A 19,448-nucleotide genomic window follows, 5' to 3' on the forward strand; every position below is an offset into this window, starting at 1 on the left:
TTCTTGTGAATACTAAATTTGAGTAGTTGCTAAGTAAGTAAAAGTCTATCAGTGCAATTCTACAATTAAGGCCCCTCACCTCTGTGAATCTGCATTCTGTACTCTTGTAAAACTGTCAGCTCACAACCTGGTATGAAGGCATCGTTGGGTTTTTACATTTCTTTTCCATACCTCAACCACAATGAGCACCTTCTTTCCTTCCTTCCTTCCTTCCTTTCTTTTGCTCTCTTTCTCTATGTCTCTCTTTCTTTTTTTAGGGGGGAGTGCTGAGAAAGGGTCTCACTATATAGTTCAGGCCAGTCTTAAATTCCTCTGTGTAGCCCAGATGGACCTTGAACTCACAGCGACCCTCCTGCCTCAGCCTCCCGAGTGCTGGGGTTACAGGCGTCCAGCTGCCTTCCCAGAGAGCATCATTCTAAAAGCCAAGCTTCGTCGACTTATTTACTAAGTGAAATTTTTCCTCTAAAATATTGCTCACAGAATGCATTTGAAGTCCTTTTGCTTTATCTAATTGTATGCAAAGGCCTCAAAGATTGAGCATTTTGCAATGAATCTTTATTTTCCTCTAACAATAGTCAAACTCCATGTTTTAAAGAGTCTAACAAATACAGTGTATTAGAAGGGCACTCCCTGAGTTTTATGAAAGCCCTAGGAGACAAGGATTGTGTTGTAGGCACCTTCATTACTGTAGGTCAGAATATGACATACCTACTATTACAACCAGGTGATTGATATTACAGAATTGGCATCTGCTTAATTCTCCAACCTGGAAGACACTGGATCCCCCGATTCTCCCATGATTGCACGCAGTCTTTCCCATTATTTGATCTGCACCTGCTCCCAACTATACAAAGTCCTGAGCCCCACCCAAAATGAGTTCATCACTTGTATCAATCCCATCTCAGGGTCTGGGACTTCCAGATTTCCTAGTTTAAAGTTCCTGCTTCAGTTTTCCCATTGAAAACTCCTCCGGGAGGTCCCAGCAAGAGACCCTCCTATCTGCCCCACAGAGCAGCTTTTGATTCATCCGACCAGGACAAAACCATCTGTGAGAAGGTGCCAGAGCACTGCAGAATGCAGGGAAAGCAGAAGGCGGGCAAGAGAAACAGAGGTTAACTTTTCAGTAAGGACCAGGTTTTAGATGGAAAAGAAAAACACAGTTTAGTAGGAAAGATAGTAAAATAAAGTTGTAGAAACAAACTCAACCCGTGTATTTTGTCTTTTGAGTGTGCAAAGCATTTGCAAGTATGTGCATTCAAGGCACTGAAGGCTAAAGCCCACTTTACAGACAGGAAAATGGAAAATTAGTGCCCTGTCCACTTGTGGACAAGAATCTATCTAAAAAACCATGAGTAGACACTTACGATTCTAAACAATCCAATGAATAAGCTCACAGCCCTCTCCAGCCCTAAGACCAGAGTGAAGTGTGGACCAAGCCCTTTCTATCCTAGTTCTTCAGAGTCTGAAGAGTCCGCTGCGACCACCACTCAGCAAAGAGTAAAGCTTGAGTGGGAAGCAGGAAATTGCTCAGCTACTCAGTCTTTCGGGCCACTGAACACTACAGTGAAGCAGAAGAGGCATTTGCTACAAACACTTTCAAGACGACAGTTCCTCTCTCCTTGTATCAGTCCTAAATAAAGGACAGAAAGCATATTAAAAGGACACTACTTTCAGAAGTCAGAAGCTGTATAAACTTTTCACCAGCCAATGCTAACACCAAGAGCAGTGCTCTGCAAACTCCACCATGCCTAAGAATCACCTGAAGATCTTGCTGAAAAATCCTGACTCTGGAGTCATGGGTGCAGTCTGGTTGTGTTTAATGAACAGAGGAAATCGATGCTCTTGGTTCTCAGAGCAAGCTATGGTTCTTGGGAAGCAAGACCCACGTAGCCATGGTCAGAAATATTCAGGATAGGTAAGAATTAGTTTGCTGTGAACTCAGCCTTTTGGGGAATATTTGCAAATCAGCTTTTTTAGAATGAGCATCATCACTTTCCTTCTTCTTAAACGACCCATTGCTGAGACTCAGTCCTACAAGATTCCTGAATTAAGAATCTCAACATGAAAGTGTCAAGAATGATCCCAACCCAAATCATTTTTACTGCGTCACTCCTGGGCAATCAAAGCTCAATGTCATTTGGTGCTGGGTCATCTCTAGCCATTACCGACGAAGACCACACAAATGTATCCCCAAACTCACCTCAAGGAGAAAGAACTCAAAGCACTGACAGGTTAACTCAAGTAATACTGAGGGCAAGCTTTAGTATTTAATATTTTTGATCTTGTCCATAATTACTGCTCTGTGTCTATTATCTGACAGCTAACACAATGTTCAGGAACCAGGTCCTAAAGGAGATAGGCATATTTCCTGACATACATCATTTTCCCAGGAATCATTAACAAAATTTTCAATACAATGCCACACTTCCAAAAAATAACAAGAGTCACAAGTCCTGGTAGGCAAACACTACTCAAGTATAAGAGGTTAGTTGTTGTGCAACTGCATTGGTCTGGACTATCGTCTAACCTACTAAATGCATTTTATTTTATCAGTTTTCATATGAACACTTCAAAGACATTCAGCAAATTTTTCTGCTATGTCTCAGGACCCAACCTAACCAAAGCTCCATCCATAAAGACTTCCCAAGTGCTCAATCCAAAAACAACCCTGATGTCTTCTATATTACTCTAGAAATTTGTCTTCAGTTTAGGGTTTTTTTACACAGTATCTGTTATTAAATTCTTGCTTGTCGATTGCTTTACAGTTATATTGTAATTGTGCTAAGATTAAGATCAAAGCTCACATATTTCTGTATTCCTTCTACCACAGGACATCAAGACAGACAGGAAATAAGTGTTCAGTAAACAAAGGAAGGTACAGGCAGTTCTGGAGACGTTCAAGGGGCTGTTAAATGTGTAGAATCAGAAAGGAGCAGAAAAACAGTAAAAGGTTACATACGCATGTTTTACAGATGTGCTCTTGAGTGATACTCAAGATAAATTCTTTATTATTTAAAAGAATCCTAGAGCCAGGCACGGTGACACAGGCTTGTAATCCCAGCACTCAGGAGGCTAAGGCAGGGAGATCCTCTCAAACTCCACACCAACCTGGCTACAAAGTAAGCTCAAGGCCAGTCTGAACTGGCCTTGGTGAGACTCTGTCCCAAAAAGACAAAAAAAAAAAAAAAAAAATCCTAGAACTTCTAGCTACATTAAGACTAACTAATATAAAAGGCACCCTAGATAGCATGTGGTCTGTATTAATTTAAATTCTGTGCTGTCCTGCCAACAGGAGACCAAACAGTCTCCTCAGGCTACCTGAAGAAAAACGACGTCATTCATAGGTCACCTTAGGTTGAAGCTGCCAGATAGTCAATTATGTTAGAGTAAATTAGGATAAGTAGACCTCATGCAATATTTGAGATACGTAAAATCTCAGCGATCCACACACCACTGGACAATTGGAAAAGTAATTTCAAAACCTTTGATTGAAGAGTTAATTATCCTTTCACTCCAGGAAAATGACAAAAACACAAGAAACCAGGTTGACTTCTTATGACTTAGATTTCTGGTTAAGAAAAGAATGCTTTATACCTTAACTCACTTTACAGAATTTTCAGGAGTGATAAAAAGCATTTATCATGTCAAATACCAATGGTGTTCCCTAACATTAGCATTTCATTCATTGAGATTATTATAAATTACTTTCACAATTCAGAAAAGATTATGGAATGTCCTAGTGGAAAAAAATAACAGCTAAAATACACTTGTCATTGGTTACTCTCTTGTAACAATATTTCCACTTTCATAGTAAGCCTGGCAGGCTACCTGGGAAGTTACAGCTCTGAGTGACATTTTGATTTCTTCTTTAAATGTTAACCTCCTTCACTTTGTGTCATCCCTTCCAAGCTCCCCTTTCCTGAATAAATAATCTGATCCACAGTTTTTAATTCTTCAGTGACTACATGGAGCACCCAAGTAAATGAACAAATCACAAATACTAATCAATTAGACTTTGTTTGGTAATTACAGTCACAAACAGTTCTGAATACAGTATCACAGAAGTGGGATAAGAAAGGTAAATGAGTTTTAAGTCTGAACATGGCTCAACAGATCCCACAGCTAATAAAGCCAGATAGTCCTGTAATACACACTCAGGTGGTACAAATGTCTACAACATGTGGCATGTCACAGTAATGCCATCTAGATAAAGACAGGAATGACAGCCAGAAACACAACTGCCGTGGACAATCAGGTCAGCCCTTTAGAAGAGGGCACTGAACATTTGGCCTTAGTTAATTAACTGGGGAGGAGAAGCGGTCTACAGAATATAATCTAAGAAAACCTGAAATTCTGAGTAAGATTACGTTCCAGCCTTTTTACATTTATAAACCGGAATCGTCCCATTAAAGTTTCCTCACTGAGTCCCGGGCTTTTGGGTGGGAGGCAGTAAGTTTTATCTTAAAGTGGATAAAACTGAGTCTTAAGATTAGAAGAAAACACAGCTAACATTGTATCCGAGAACTTTTCAGACTATGACTCACTTTAAAAAGGGAGAGACCTACTACAAAATATTCAACCCAGAAAGATAAGGCTCTCTATAAAACAGAAAGCCAGCAAGCGTGGCAAGTAATTCATATAAACTAATGTGGGATGGAATCAGAGCTAACGTTTAGCTCACTTCAGACTGGATCGCTGTTCTTACACAGGTGTTCAGGGTCTTTCTCAAAGTGCTTATTAATAATGTACACAAATAAAGTGATGGCACAGCTCGTTATTTTCTGGGTAGATTATAATACCCTAGTAACTTCCTGTCTCACAAATGGAATTTTCCAATTGAAATACTATGTCCATTTTTAGTTATTACAGGCAACTGTCTCCTTAAGTATTCTTATAAAAAATGATATATGACAAACACATATATAAACGTAACCATAAGAGCCTCACTCTTTTAGAAACTGCATACTAATGTCCTACGTAGGTAGCATTTTCAAACGTGCTGATAAAAAACAAGCTATCATAAAACTACACTTCAGAGTTAGCAGAGCATACAGTATTTGTTTTTTGTTTTTTGTTTTTTGTTTTTTGTCTTTCTGAGACAGAGTTTCACTATGCAGTTCAGGCTGGCCTTGAACTCACTTTGTAGCCCAGGCTAACCTCAAATTCCCAGTGATCCTCCTGCCTCAGCCTCCCGAGTGCTGGATTACAGGTGTGCATCACCACGCCTGGCTTAGACTATGTTCTTTCACAGAGTTCTTTCAAGGGAAGGGCTGAACAGTAGCTATATTAATGTGATCATATACTGCATTCAATTTTAATTATTTTAGCCGGAGTCTATGTACTTAATGCTAAATTTATCGGCAAATCCCCAAGGGACAGATGCTTGTCACCACACATCTACGCTACCAAACAGGTGTGAAATTACCCACATACTAGCCAACAATGAACATTTCAATAAACGTAAATGGATAATAATTATATTATTTACATAGTTCATTAATAAGAGGAAGATAAAGCATTTATTCATGTATTTATTATATAAATATTGTATATATTGATGAAAATTCATACCTAATCATTTATTTTAAAATTTTCACTGTTTTATATATACATAGCATACATACATATACCATGTAAAATACATATATTTATATCTGGATTCTTGAAAGAAAACTTGAATAAAATCATATTAACATAATTTCATCTAGCTAGCTAACTAAAGAGAAATACAGGGAGATAAACATATATAAAAAAGACATTATTATCCAATAAAGAAAATAAAATTTACAGTATAGTTGAATATGTTTATATGAATACATGACTATATCTATCTATAACTATATATAGGGATATATGTACATAGTTTTGTTTTGCTGGTTTTAGATTTTACAGAAAATGTTATATAGCTGCAGATCATCTCTGCCATTTATTTTTATGCATCCAAAGTCATACTTGTAAGATTCAATTTAGCCCAAAAACAACTGCATAATATTCAAGTCTAAATACATCCTACAGATTATTAAATTAATCTCTCATGCACAGTCAGTTGGGATTTTTGTTCCTGTTTATTCATTCTTAATTTTTGTGCTGATTGTTTTATTCTTTCAAGAAATACAATGATGAATATTTCTGCATAAGGTCTGCACCACCTCCAGACAGAGAGCCTCTTGGAAGCCTGCAAGAATCACATGAAATGTGAACATCTGACAGCCAAAATCGCCAAATTCCCTTTCCTCAGTTGTGCACAGACCTCTTCAATCTTTTATGTTTTTATCTTGAAGACTATGTTTGCTAAGATTAATAGAGTGATCTTAATTCTCTGCTAGGATTTACCTCCTGTAACGTCATCTCTACTTATCTTTTGGTTACTGAGTCACAGGAAATGCTTTTTATGATACTGTTTTTCTGAATTTCTTTTCATTTCTCTACTTAATTTGTAGCATTTTAAAGCTATTCGATGTGTGCTTGAAGAAAATATACATTCTCTAACTCCTGCTTAGAGAACTTATATATTTTTATTGTTACTCTTAGTAATTTGTTGGTCAATCTGTTACATTTTGAATGTTTTTCTACGGGTCAGAGATTTGTAAGTGTCTGCCTGGCAGGCGTGAGGTGATGAGTTCAATCCCCGGTACCAAAAACAAAAAAGTTTTTCTGCCAAATATTCAAAAGTTTCTTAAAACTTACAACTGGAATTGTGGTTTGTTCTATTTTCTCTGTAATTCTCTGCCAATTTTTGATTTACCTTTTATATTTATTCTTTATCCTTTTAGAACTATTGTAGCTCCTGAATTATATCTCTTACCATTATTGCACTAAGTTATATGAGATTGATACAGGTAATTCAGTGTTTCTTTGGTTCATATTTTTTGGTACAACCAGATCTATTCTTCCCAACTCTCTAGAGACCCGTGTTTTAAGTGGGTATCTTGTAAACAGCATGTATGGAATTTTCTTTTCTAATTAGTTTTAAAACTATCTTTAAAAAAAAATTGAATTTGTAATTCTTTTTGTTGTTGTTGTTTTTTAAGACAGGGTACAGTTCCAGCTGGACCTGAGCTCACTTTGTAGCCCAGGCTGGCCTCAAACAACCCAGCAATCCTCCTGCCTCAGCCTCCCAAGTGCTTGGATTGTAGGTGTGCACCACCACATACAGCTACAATGTTTAACGTTTTGTATATTTGGACTTTTCTATAATTTAACTTTTGAATTGATGTTCATGTCTTTGCATTTTATGAATGGCTTTTCTTTGTCACTTCATTTCTCTACTCTGTAGCAGTTAAAGTTACGTAGCTCTTCCCGACTTTTCATTGGTTAGTTTTAAATTTTTTCCAAATAGGCATGAGAAAATGCTAACTCACTACCTGCAGATGACTGAAGCATCTGGGAACACCTCAGATACGGTCACTTTCCTTCAAAGTTCCACCGCAGCCCTGCTTCAGCCTTTCTCTTATTAAACCGTACCAGTGAAGTGTGTGTGCGTGTGTGCACTTTCCTCAAAAGCATTCAGTATTCTTCCTTCCAATGTTACTCACAAACAGTCTGTCAACTCATCTTTTCTGAGAAGTTGATTTATTATTTTTCTCTAGTTGTTCTTAAGGGCCTTTCTGTCTTGGCTTTATAATGCATTTATGGTTGAATTTATTTATACATTCCTTCACTCATGTATGCTATGCTTTTTATCTGTATATTTATATCTTTCATCAGGTCTTAAAAACAACCTTCTGCCAATTTTCCCTCAAATACTGATTGGCTAGACTCAATTTGATAATTTTCTTCTGGAACTCTGAATGAATTTACACACACACACACACGAGTTCATTATATTTCTGTATCTTATTTTCTGCATTTGACATTTTTATATCTTACTGTCTCTTAAATATCCCATCCACTTATTCTATATTTTAAGTTTCAACAGGTGTATTTTTCAATTAAAAGTACTATTCATTTCATTTTTGGTTCTCTCTCGTTATTTGCAGGTTCATTTTTCTAGGTCAGCTTTGTAATAGTAAAGTTCACTTCTTTATAAATGTTCAGTACTTAGTACCTCATCAATGAAAACTCCTGCGTCTACACCTCCTGGTGCCTAAATACATCACCTTTTCTTTGCGCTAATTTCACACACAACTCTGTCATATGGCACCTTTTTTCTAATTTCATATAAGATGATAACTTGTAGGTGAAACTGTGGTTACTATTCCATAGACAAATTCATGTTTATATCTCCCAGAAGAGAGAGGGAGTCACCCACTATGGAACGACCATTTCCAAGATCCCAACGTGCAGGGAAGCTCATGGACCGCTCCGGGTCCCCACAGGTGACTCCAGGCTTGCTCTCCTGGCCAAGCGAACCACCAACATCGGAACCCATCTCCCCCAGCCTACACCCCGGCTTACTGCTCACCTCCTGGGACTCTGATTCACCTCAGTCCTTGTGAAGGGACCACGAAAGCTTCAGAAATTCCCCCTGGTTTGTGGAAATCTGGCAAATTGTTACTAAGCACACTTTGTCTGGTACAACTGTTTTACAGAAATAGTCCTCTGACTTGTACCAGAAATGGACGTTCTAAGACTACAGCTTTTGATGAGAATGGTGGTCAACAGAGAATGAGTCCCACATTAATTAAGTAACAAGTTTTCACAAATGCAGGGAGAGAAAAAGATTCGCGGATGGAATGAAGCAACTCAGTCAGTCACCAGGTGATTCAGGGGGCACTGCAGGTCAATACAAAACATTAACAAAAAAGAATTGGCTAAATTTGGTGACTGACTGGATAACGTTGCCAGTTCGACTCAGGCCAACCCCAATTTTTAGGGAAAATCCCTAAGCAATGGAGCGGACACAGAGGTCCACACCGACTGTCCTGCTTCTTGGCTGCCGTTATTTCTGGGGTAAGTGATTTCAAATTTCGTGTAGTTCTAGATTCCTGCTAATTTCAGTGCACTGTAAATCTTGTGCACACAGCACACAAAAGCAGAAAATATTAGTACAGAATTGTGGCAAAACAATTTGCAACATGAATAAGAAGACACGTAAATCGAACTAGACCACTATCACTGCATTTAGGTAAACGCGTCCTCTTTATCTTCATAATGTGGCATGCGGGGACGGGGCTTTGAGAGCAGATCGTTTGCATGTCCTGTGACAATCTCCTCCCTCAGCCCCAGCATCTGCTGCTCAGTCCTTCAGCGAAGTTTCTGTGTACTTTCTACTCCTCCAGGGCGAGACTCCAAATCTCAAATTTTTTTTTTCTTGTACAAGAATTCACAGATCAGGGACAAAGGTGCTCAGATCAACAAATCAAATCAGGATTTAACGGTAAGTGTAACAGTAGTATTCCAGCAGTCAAAGGACGGGTGTTGTTGAATCTTTTAGTTAATAAAATGCTGACACTTTAACTGCTGCTGCCCAATGAATGGTCAACTGTCCTTCGGTGTAGAACCCCAGCTCCGTGAACCATAATGTATTGAAAGATTTAACCATGACTCACCTTTAAGATCTCAGCTTACCCATCACTGACGTGAAGTCCAATGCTCATGAGGATTTCACTTACATAAAGACATTCACCGGGCAGCTATCAGATATCCTGGCACTGAATGAAACTACACAGATACAGCAGGAGCACAAACTTGCTTCATTAACTACAGCCGCACATTATTAAGTAATATTTTTATTCATACTTGGGAGATTATTTTATCTAAAAAATATGGAAACTCTTTTCTCACATGGGATTTAGAGCAACATTCTACCCGTGCTATCTTCTACATATCCCTTAACTAGCTGTATCCAAAAGGGAAGGGGCACTTCTCACATAGTTACGGAAAATCATGAAGATTTCTTCAACAAGGCTGCCCCTTTCAAAAAAAAAAAAAACAGGTTTATCTGATTTTGACACCACTGAGGAAATGAACAAGCAAAATATGCTCACTCACCCACCCTCACACATCCTCACCGAGAAAGTCAGAGAGCTCAGTTCTGCGAGCCCCAGAAATAAATTAACATGCATCTGACATTACTGAAGCCAGCAACACTCTCTGCAAGTGCGAACACATATTTGATGGCAGGGCTGTGTCTTTCCTAGGGCTGACCTTATAAATGAAACAGTGTAAATCTCAAACAAGTGTTTTCTGTACATTCTGATTCCCCAGGAACACTGGGATGGTCCTTAAAAATCATCTCATTTTGTCAGCCTACTGTTTGCACAGACTGCGTCCAGACCGCGGCTGGAAGGACAGATCTCCACACAAGGGAATGGAAGGGATGGCTTAAAATCTTAGGGAGTGACAATGAAAATAACTAGGTTTCAGTCTCAAATACTGAATCTTCAAATGGAAAATCACTTAAAGTAGTAAATAAACCACTCTCTTTTGGTGCATAGAGGCATAATCACAAGGAAGCACCCAATAAGCACTAATATTGAATGCCCTGCATTTCCAAGGCTTTGCTAAAATAATTCCTACTTACATCCAAGCCTCAGTTTGCCTGTTCCTTACTCCTAGAGGCCCTGCCTAACCCACCCACCCTATTGAACTACACTGTCCTTACATCCAACACAAACTCCTACACGGATCTGTGAAGCACCCAGCTCCAAACAGGAAATGATGATTCCTATATTGTCAATGCCTGACACAATGGGTATTTTTAACGCAATTAGGGAATAAACACATACATGAAATAAGCACATGTAGCCTAAACTCATCTCTAGAGAGCATAAAAGAGTAATTGACGGAGCTGTTCATAAAGAAAATGGAGTCAAAGGAAACCGACTCCAGGAACACAAAGGCATGCCACTCTAGCAACTAGAAAGGAGTGTTTCTTGCCTCGAGAGGTGAGTACACACCCCACAGCACACTAGCCACACGATGCTGACCTTCAGATTGCTATCTACTAATCAACCAAGAATGTATAATGTTTCAAAGAAAGAAGATTCTCATTGCAACAGAAATGAGAAACAGGTTCTCAACTGATTATTTCTCAGTTAGAATCAATAATAAAATACACCAGCACCTCCAGTGTGGGAAGCTACTCCATCAAAAATTACAAGATGTGGAGTCATAATGAGCAGGGAAAAATACCCAGGCTATGATAAATTAGCAAACACCAGCATTCTCGGCATCACTGAGAATTTTAAAACTCACTTGGCAAATGTTAGACACCAGACCTGTAAGCCGTTATGGCAGCCCAAGCGGCCAAACTGAAATCTGAGGTTGCCACATCTATCCATCCGCTACCTGCAATTCTATGCCCTCTTATGTGATCTTGGCCTGGACTTCTCACACCATCAGACTCCCTCCCTCAGTGTCTGCACCAGCCCTCTGTATCTTCTGTCCTGCGTAGCACCCTCCTCCCGAGACTCACCTGTAGTGTCTGGAAATCTCTTCTTCCACCTGGGTAATGAAATCACATTTGGTACATGAGTGTTCTTTGCTGTCCTTGACTGCTTGCTGCCCATCTGAGCCTTGCAGATGATTGGCCTCCTGTTTGACCTCCGACGCCTGGGACTCATGCACGGTCTCATAGTGAAAGAGGAGCACATCGACATCCGGGGTAGAAAAGGGACACTGGTGGCATTGGTGTTTGACTCTCGAGCTTCCGGCCGCCCCGGGAGACAAGTGCAACAGCAAGAGTGCACAGTGGGAACAATTACTTTTTCTACAGGCAAACGGATACGTAATTTCTCCAAGGTGCTTTTCTGGGCTGCAAAGGCCTCTGGGACAGAACGGACAGTGCTTAATGGTACACTTGTGGATGTTATGGAGCTGCTGATAATGACGGAGGAGCGGCCCCACCACAATGACATCAGGGCCATGGCTTTTAGAATATCTAAAGTCACAGAACTGACAGTTGTAGCTCGTGACCATGTTATCCTCCGCTCCCTTGGCAGAGAAGTCCTTCTTCTTCGCCCCACTCAGGCTCTTGTCTGCCTTGGTCATTGGCTCGCCCTCTGCGTTTTTGGCTAGGTCATTCTGATTAATGACGGAGCCCCTGGGAAGCTTATCGTTCAACTCTGGGTTAAGGCCACCCGACTGCATGGCTCCGTGCTGCTTGCCGTGATGCTCCAGCAGTTTTAGGGAGCTGGACGACTCACAGCTGAAACTACAAAATTTACACCAGTAGTAGCTGGTGGCCTCGGTACCATTTTGTCTGGAGGAGTCCAGGGGCTTGATGGGCACGGAGTAGCCGATCGGAGTGTCATCTCCGGCCTTGACCGTGATCTTGTCCTGCCACTTTCCCAAGTCTCCAGAATCGCCAGCTCGAAGGGCAGGCATGGATTTGTTAGAGTTCTTCTCTGAAGGTTTCGCACCCTCAGAGGAAGGAAGAGAAGCTTTTATTTTGTTCGGGTGAGTCTGAAGAAAATGCTGTTCGAGCTCCGTGGATGAGTTGCCCATGTAAGTGAAATTGCAGAATTTACAGCGGAAATACTTGGTGTTTCCTTGGCAATCCGGCGTCTTCCGTCCAATGCCAATGAACGTCCCACCTGAAGTGACCTGGAGTGTAGAAGAAACGGGTGTTACTTTAAATGTGTCACTAACTCACTGGGTTCACTGCAGGGGTAGGAGGGAACTGCCAAGTGCTCCACCTCGAAAAAACAGAATACACGGGATGCCTGCTTTTTTGGGAAATCACTTGATTTATCAGGGCCAAATAAAATCACTCCTCCTCTCTCCACAGCTACACTGAGTGGTTCACGATGCTACACATTTTAGATCAGAGTAAAAGCTGCAGGTAAGTAGCAAAAGCACTATAACTGATTCAGGATGCTTAATAATGTATATACTTTTAAAACTGAGAAAGCAATTCCTGACTCAGTGTATGCTTTACAGCTGCCTCCTTCCAAACACATTCCTATGGAAGCATCAAATCATAGAGGGTTTCTTTTTGCAAAGCTAAAAGTTGCTATCAAAACTGGAAGCCACAGCTCAGAGATCAAAGGCATTGTCTGCGGGGTTCCTGCAGTAGTAAGACTTTGCACAAAGACGTCATCTACCTTACAGTAAAATAAAGGTGCAAAAGCAACGGCATGAAATGGCTTAGGAAGGAAACCTCATCACGCACAATGAAACCAAAGTACTCTCCGTGCAGTGGGCAGGATCCTGAAGAAGGAGGACTAATGAGAAGCCATTCGGCTGAAGACAAATGGAAAGAAGCAAAGCTTCCTGGGTCTTCCTGGATTAGGCTCTGTTTACAGCAAAATGCTCCTGGTTCCTCCCAGGAGTGGGTTATGACCAAATGTAAAGACATGATGGTTCCCCCACAAATGCCCGTGCAGCACTGCGTGATTCCCCAGCATGAATTACAGAGCTCCGGGGTTACCAAGGCCTGCAGGGAGCTCTTTATATGAACCCCTTCCCTTCTGTCTCACTGTGCACCTCCACAGGTGACTCAATTAAGTGTCATCCCCTGAGCGGCCAAAATTATTAGTTTTAAATAGAATTTGACTGCCCCCCAACGAGGGAGATTTCCCTTTCCAAATATCAGCGAATGTCTGAAATTCCCCAGCAGCCAGATGTAATATATAAACCAAGTGGTATCATCATGTTCTGCCTCTTCAACAGCTGCTCAGAAATGACATGTGTGATCGCTGCTCATATTCAACCTGAGAAAAGTCACAGGCATCTCGAAATCATGCAAAGGCTCTGCTTAAAATGCAAATAGTATTCCGTAGCGCACTGAGGGCTATGTTAGTACTTCTGTTCTGCAGGACTCAAAGACTGAAGTCTCCATAAAGAGAAGCAGGGCTTTGATCAGGTTACTTAAATGCTGGCCAATAGCTTCCTCCAATGAGACACCTTCTAAATTCATGTCTAGCGTTACAGTTCTACGAACTGCACATTAACGCACACACACAACTCACTCTGCATTACTCTAATATTTCCTGGACTTCCACAGCCTCTAAACAATGGCTGGTAATGTGTCACTCCTATACCCTCCATGTTAAATATAGAGATTTCATCCATCAGTACCAGAATGTCACTAAGCCGGAGAGCTAAGACTGGGGTATCCCTCATCCCTCATCTCTTTCCAGCCACCTGACAGGCAGCATTTGTGTGAGTGATGTCAGAAGCCAGGCCCTGAGGGACACCATTCAAAACATTCTGACCTAGCATTTCAGTGACTAAAGCAACTACAACTGGCATTGAAAGGTAATGCCTCCCACTGCAAAACCTTTGCATGGATTTCCCAATGTATGGCAGGTGAGAAAAAAAATAAATAAAACACAACAATTTACTTTCAGACAACAAAAACTTCAAAGGCCATCATTAAGATACTTTGTTCAGAAACTGAAACTTGGACCAAAGGGGTCAGTTCAGACACACTGCGACCTTGTTTAACAAAGGTGAAAACAGAACCCGTGTGACATGTCTTGTGACAGCAACTACACTGCTTTGGAGATGTCGAGCCTTCCTAATAGAAAACGCTTTGAACTTCTGCTTCTATAGGGAGATTCCTAAGAAACTACCGTGCATCATGATTTCTGGATTTTGCAATCTGGAGGTCTCACGTGCCATGACCACACTGCAACAGCTTGACAGAGACCACGCATATTCTCACAGGATTTTGAAGTGAATTTAAACTACCACAACTCTTATCACAGCAGGGATGGTGTGACTTAACTACCTGAAAAGTCCACAATCCAAGCTGAGAAGATGATCAGCAACGGAAGAGACGACAAAAGATAAGCACTTCTGTGAAAAAGTCAGCAAGACATGTTGATGAACACAGCTATGGAAATTAGGTTAGACAATTTAAACTAGTGGCATGTCTAAAAGTTGTGATTCTTTACCCCAAAAAGATCTGCTTTAATAGATATACACTTGAATTATGTTGACAAAAACTTGCATCCCATTGATGGCTCTCTCAAGTACCACCGAACAGCAAACAGAACTCAGCAATCTCATTTAATGAGAATAGCAGTCCTGACACTAACTCACTAACCTGGGTTACGTGCCTGCCACATTAACCACATTAGTATATACAGCTTCTTAAAAGTTAACACAATATTAGGGTCACATAACTGCCAAAAGAAAAATTACTTAAAATTTTACTCCTTCTCCCTTTCAAAAAGATTGAGAAGCTTGGGATAATGCTGCTATTTTCTACGGTCACAGATGTGTGTACATCAGATTTTAAAACAGTGGATGTACATAATCTAAAATAAAGCACCACTCACTATTTTTTTGTACTGGAATCGAACTCAGGACTGTGCACTTACCAGGCAGGTGCTTGTGCTGCTGAGCTGTGTCCGCAGCACAACTTACTATTTTAAGAAACAATAGCCAGGCCTACTGACCATATTTATTGTGTTTTTGTAATGTATACATATTTTTAATCTCTTCATTTCTAGGTTAAAAACAAATACATAGCAAGAGCAGTTACGTAAGTAAGTGTCTGCAGGGGCGAACAGTTTATTAAAAAGGATTACCAGAATAGTTATCCACGGTTTTTACATCATAATAAATTGTTAATTCTGCCTGGACAAAAAAGAAATTACATGCATTCATTCATGCACCTAGCAGTTACTGAGTATCTTGCTGTGTTAAGACTCTGTAATGGTCACCAGGGATATAAAGCGAACAAGCTAGACCACTTCTTCGCCTACAAGAAACTCACATTTTATGATGTTTGAAAAAGTGTAAGAATTATTCATTTGTATTCACCTTTACTTATAACTGTCTGCTCCCAGAAAAAGTTGTCTACATCAAATTTTATGAAAGGACACATTTTTAAAGATCTCCCCCATCACCTCTCCTCAGTGTGGCTATGAGTGAGACTGTACACCATGCACTTTGACCTTTTATAGCACCCCACCAAGTGAGCACCAAGTTAGAACTTTAGGTGTGCTGTCCTGAGAATGTTCCAAGATAATGAAGACACTCTGTGGTCTTCTCTATCCAGTATGAGCGTCATGAACCGCATGTGACTACCATGCATTTGACAGAGGCTAGGGCAAGTGAAAAATGGTCTTCATGTCAACTGAAATGGTTTCTTTAATTTTTCTTTATTTCAAGTTAATTCGCTAACAGTAACAGCTCCATGGGGCTAGGGAGTACCACAGTAAGCAACATGCTCACTGCCAGCACAGATGGGCTTTATACTTGAACCATCCTGTGAATGTGTTCTGTCTATGAAATAATAAAGTTAAATACAGGGAAAGTGGCAAAGTCACTCAGGGACAAATGCATGGGCTCAGTATGAGCAGAACTCTGAGCCGACAAGGAAAAGGTTAATGCTGCTGTTTGTATCCTGGGAATACAGGAAGACAATGTCAGGAACGTTTGCAAGGGAGAGAGGACTCAGTGCATTTTGGCTGAGTTCCTTAGGGAAGACAGGACCAGCAGACCAGTTTCTCCCCAAACCCGCGCAGCACCTGAAATGGGGCAGCCACGCTAACTCACCACACCACTATCACTGACTGAACCCAAGGGAAAGAAACTTCTTCAGAGAAGTACAAATTCACTTTTCAGCTATATGCAAAAGGCCATTTAGTTGTGAGTCAAAATTGGGTTTTTAAAAACTCAAAAAAAAAAAAAAAAAACCTGCTACAGCATGAAAAAGAAGAGATTTTAAATCATTTTCATGAAGGATTATGATGGCGTTTTATTTCACTGTATTCATGATTTTAAAAATTAAACATATTTAGTACTTTGCATAGCCTTCATTTATAATTTTTTTACATATATGCTTTAAAAGACACCTGTCATTGGAGAGTAAAAATATACTAGAGTAGCTTTTTGGCAAAGTTTTTAATCTCAGTTTCCTTCTTTTCTTCAAATAATACGCAGGAAACACTAACAAGAATAATATCTAAAAATGTCAGAGGAAAACATTTTTGAAAGCTTCAGAATTCACATGGCACTTTAGCACACATACTTATCTTCAATACAGTGAAAAAAAGTTGTTTGAACTAAACACAAACTTCTCTTCAGATGTGGTTCATTTTCAAGTACTATAATTGATAGCAACAGAGACAATTATGAGGGTACTAATTTAAGAGGACTTGAGGTTATGGGCTGATAGAAAAGTAAAACTTAAAAATGAAAAGCTAAGTTGTTAAAGAAAAATCACTGCTCAAATGAACAACTTTCAAATCGGTGAGGGCTAATCTTAGCTAAAAATAACTTTAGTCAGAAATAATCTGCTAATATATATAAAGAAGGATTCTGCAGGTACAGTGCTTCCAAACACCTTCCAGAATGTAGGATGTCCCTCAATGATGGACTTTTGGTGGCAAACGAATGTTTAAATTTCTCAATAGCAAATCTAAATACACAGCAGTGATCTCACTCCCGTGTCATGAGTGGTTTAGTCCCACAGCTTGTTCCCATCAGTGTTGCTGTAATAATCTATTAAATACTCTTTATGTTTGGATTTATAAAAGCCAATCAAGTGGAGAAAAAGGTGGTCGAAGTGGCATATGGGACATATTTAAGAAAAAATTCTGCATACTTTTCATGAATACATATTTTTATAATGACCTTTTGGGGATTACAAAGATAAACAATTTACCTTAAACCATTTTCCTCATTTTACTCAATATAATAGTACCATGAACTAGTTTCCCTATAGTTGTTTGGAATCTAGATGACAGAATACTACATATCTTAAAGTCAGCTGCAAAAGTTTAGATGCCAGTATTTCATAAGGGAAAAAAAAAACCATGAAAGAGAAAATGCAGCCCAAGTAAGAACTGCATGTGTGATCTAACGAGGATTCTAATGGGAAAACAGGTTAACCCCTGAATATGAGGACCATCCTTCCCCCACGAGGAAGGGCTCTGCAGCAACCCTACTATGCGAGAAGTACTAGAAGTACAAAAAGAAACAACATAGTCCAGAAAATCAACATGTCTATGGGCAGTACAAAAAGCTCACCAGTAAATGATGACAGTCACAGTGGAATATGTATTTCTGCTAACACCCTAACAGCAGAGGAAAAGCAACCAACCAAACAGACAGATAAAGAAGACTTCCTAAGCTACCAAACAAGGCTGTCCAAGCCATGGGCAGATGAACTGACAGCTGAAGAACCTCAAAGGCACCAATTGTGCAAAGACATCTCAGAGAGTAAAACACATACAAGTAATGGCAGAAATGAAAAGGAAACAAGGTAAGTCACTCTCAGGAAATAAAGAAATGCAATCCGCTATAGAAAGCTGACCGTAACACAGGTATGCTGGCCTTAGTCTTAACCCTTTACGGAGCATTAGTGAGAGAGAATTCAGCAAAAGTGTTTTACTGGACAGCATATTTAAATTTTACACGTATAATTCGATTGACTGTTAAAAATGGATGTACGGGGCCGGGTGTTTAGTTCAGCGGTGTAAGTGCCTGCATGGCAAATGCAAAGTTTTGAGGTCAATCCTTGTTATCAAAGAAAAAAAAAATGGATTTACACTTCCTACAAAATGTACAAAGGCAGGGCTGGGGATTTAGCTCAGCGGCATAAGCGCCTGCCTTGCAAGCAGGCAGTCATGAGTTCGATCCCTGGTACCGGTAAAAAGGAAAAAGACATTTAAAAAAAAAATGTACAAAGGCTTATCTGTAAGGAGGATTTTTAAAAATTTAAAAAGGCAAAGAGAAAACAGAGAGGGAGACAAAAGATGGAGGAAAAGAGGAAGGAAAGGAGAAAGGAAAGAAAAGATAATGAAGGGAGAAGAGAAACAACACAAAGGAAAAGAGAACAGAAAAATAGAGTAAAAGGAGGGAACAAAAAAGAAAGAAAAAAGACACCAAGAAGAGTTTACCCCTCAAACAGTAAGGGTGGGAAAGGCAGAGTCGGACGGCTTCTCAACTGTCGGGGAGAGTCAGTATCAGAAACAAACTGCAGGAAACTCCGAGATTCTCTACCTAGTTAACTCTAAAATACAAGGATGGAAGAAAGGAAACAAAAAAGTTATTTTGAGGGACTTTGCTGAAATATCAAGGCCGAGTCGCCCTCATCAGGAAAAACAGGTCCCGAAACAAACCATCACTTATTATCCAATTCCCAAACAGGCTACTGGACACATGGAACAGTTCAGGTGCTCTTTCATCGCACAGTTACAAGCCATCTGCCTGCGAAAGGAGAAAGGCCAGGCAGGTAGACCACTTGAATTCCGCTCCCAGGCCCAGTGAAATCACACAGCTCACTTGGGTGTGCAGCAGGCTCCCATTAGACACTGGAAAGGCATTCTGATTTGTTCTCGGCCTCCACCCCCATCCAGCTTTTAACACAGGCAACGGATAAAACCTCAATCACACAGTCTTGGAGAACGTGAGTGGGAGCTGAGGGCATCTCCTTCACACTGAATCTTCATACAAAAACCCACCCGAAGTGTGTCTGTGACTATAAGAGCAGAAGACAACCACTCAGCCCATCCATAGATGATAATTTCCTCAAAGTCCTCTACAGGGGGAGAATGTGAAATAAATCAGACACATGCATGAAACACTCCACGGGAGGATAA

The 19,448-nt window shown here is 40.1% G+C and overlaps 1 protein-coding gene across 8 annotated transcripts in view; it reads right to left on the minus strand.

The window, feature by feature from the left end:
• Trps1 (transcriptional repressor GATA binding 1) overlaps nt 1-19,448 on the minus strand; it is a 231,408-nt gene that overhangs the window by 161,945 nt on the left and 50,015 nt on the right. For all 8 annotated transcript variants that reach the window (XM_063257653.1, XM_063257650.1, XM_013143982.3 and 5 more), the window contains one exon: nt 11,360-12,489. In XM_063257653.1, the coding sequence (XP_063113723.1) occupies nt 11,360-12,489 (1,130 nt within the window). The remainder of the gene's footprint in view (nt 1-11,359; nt 12,490-19,448) is intronic.

This window comes from Cavia porcellus, unplaced genomic scaffold (genome assembly GCF_034190915.1).
Source record: "Cavia porcellus strain 051 isolate PalLab524CR breed Dunkin Hartley unplaced genomic scaffold, mCavPor4.1 scaffold_10, whole genome shotgun sequence".
Lineage (NCBI taxonomy): Eukaryota > Metazoa > Chordata > Mammalia > Rodentia > Caviidae > Cavia > Cavia porcellus.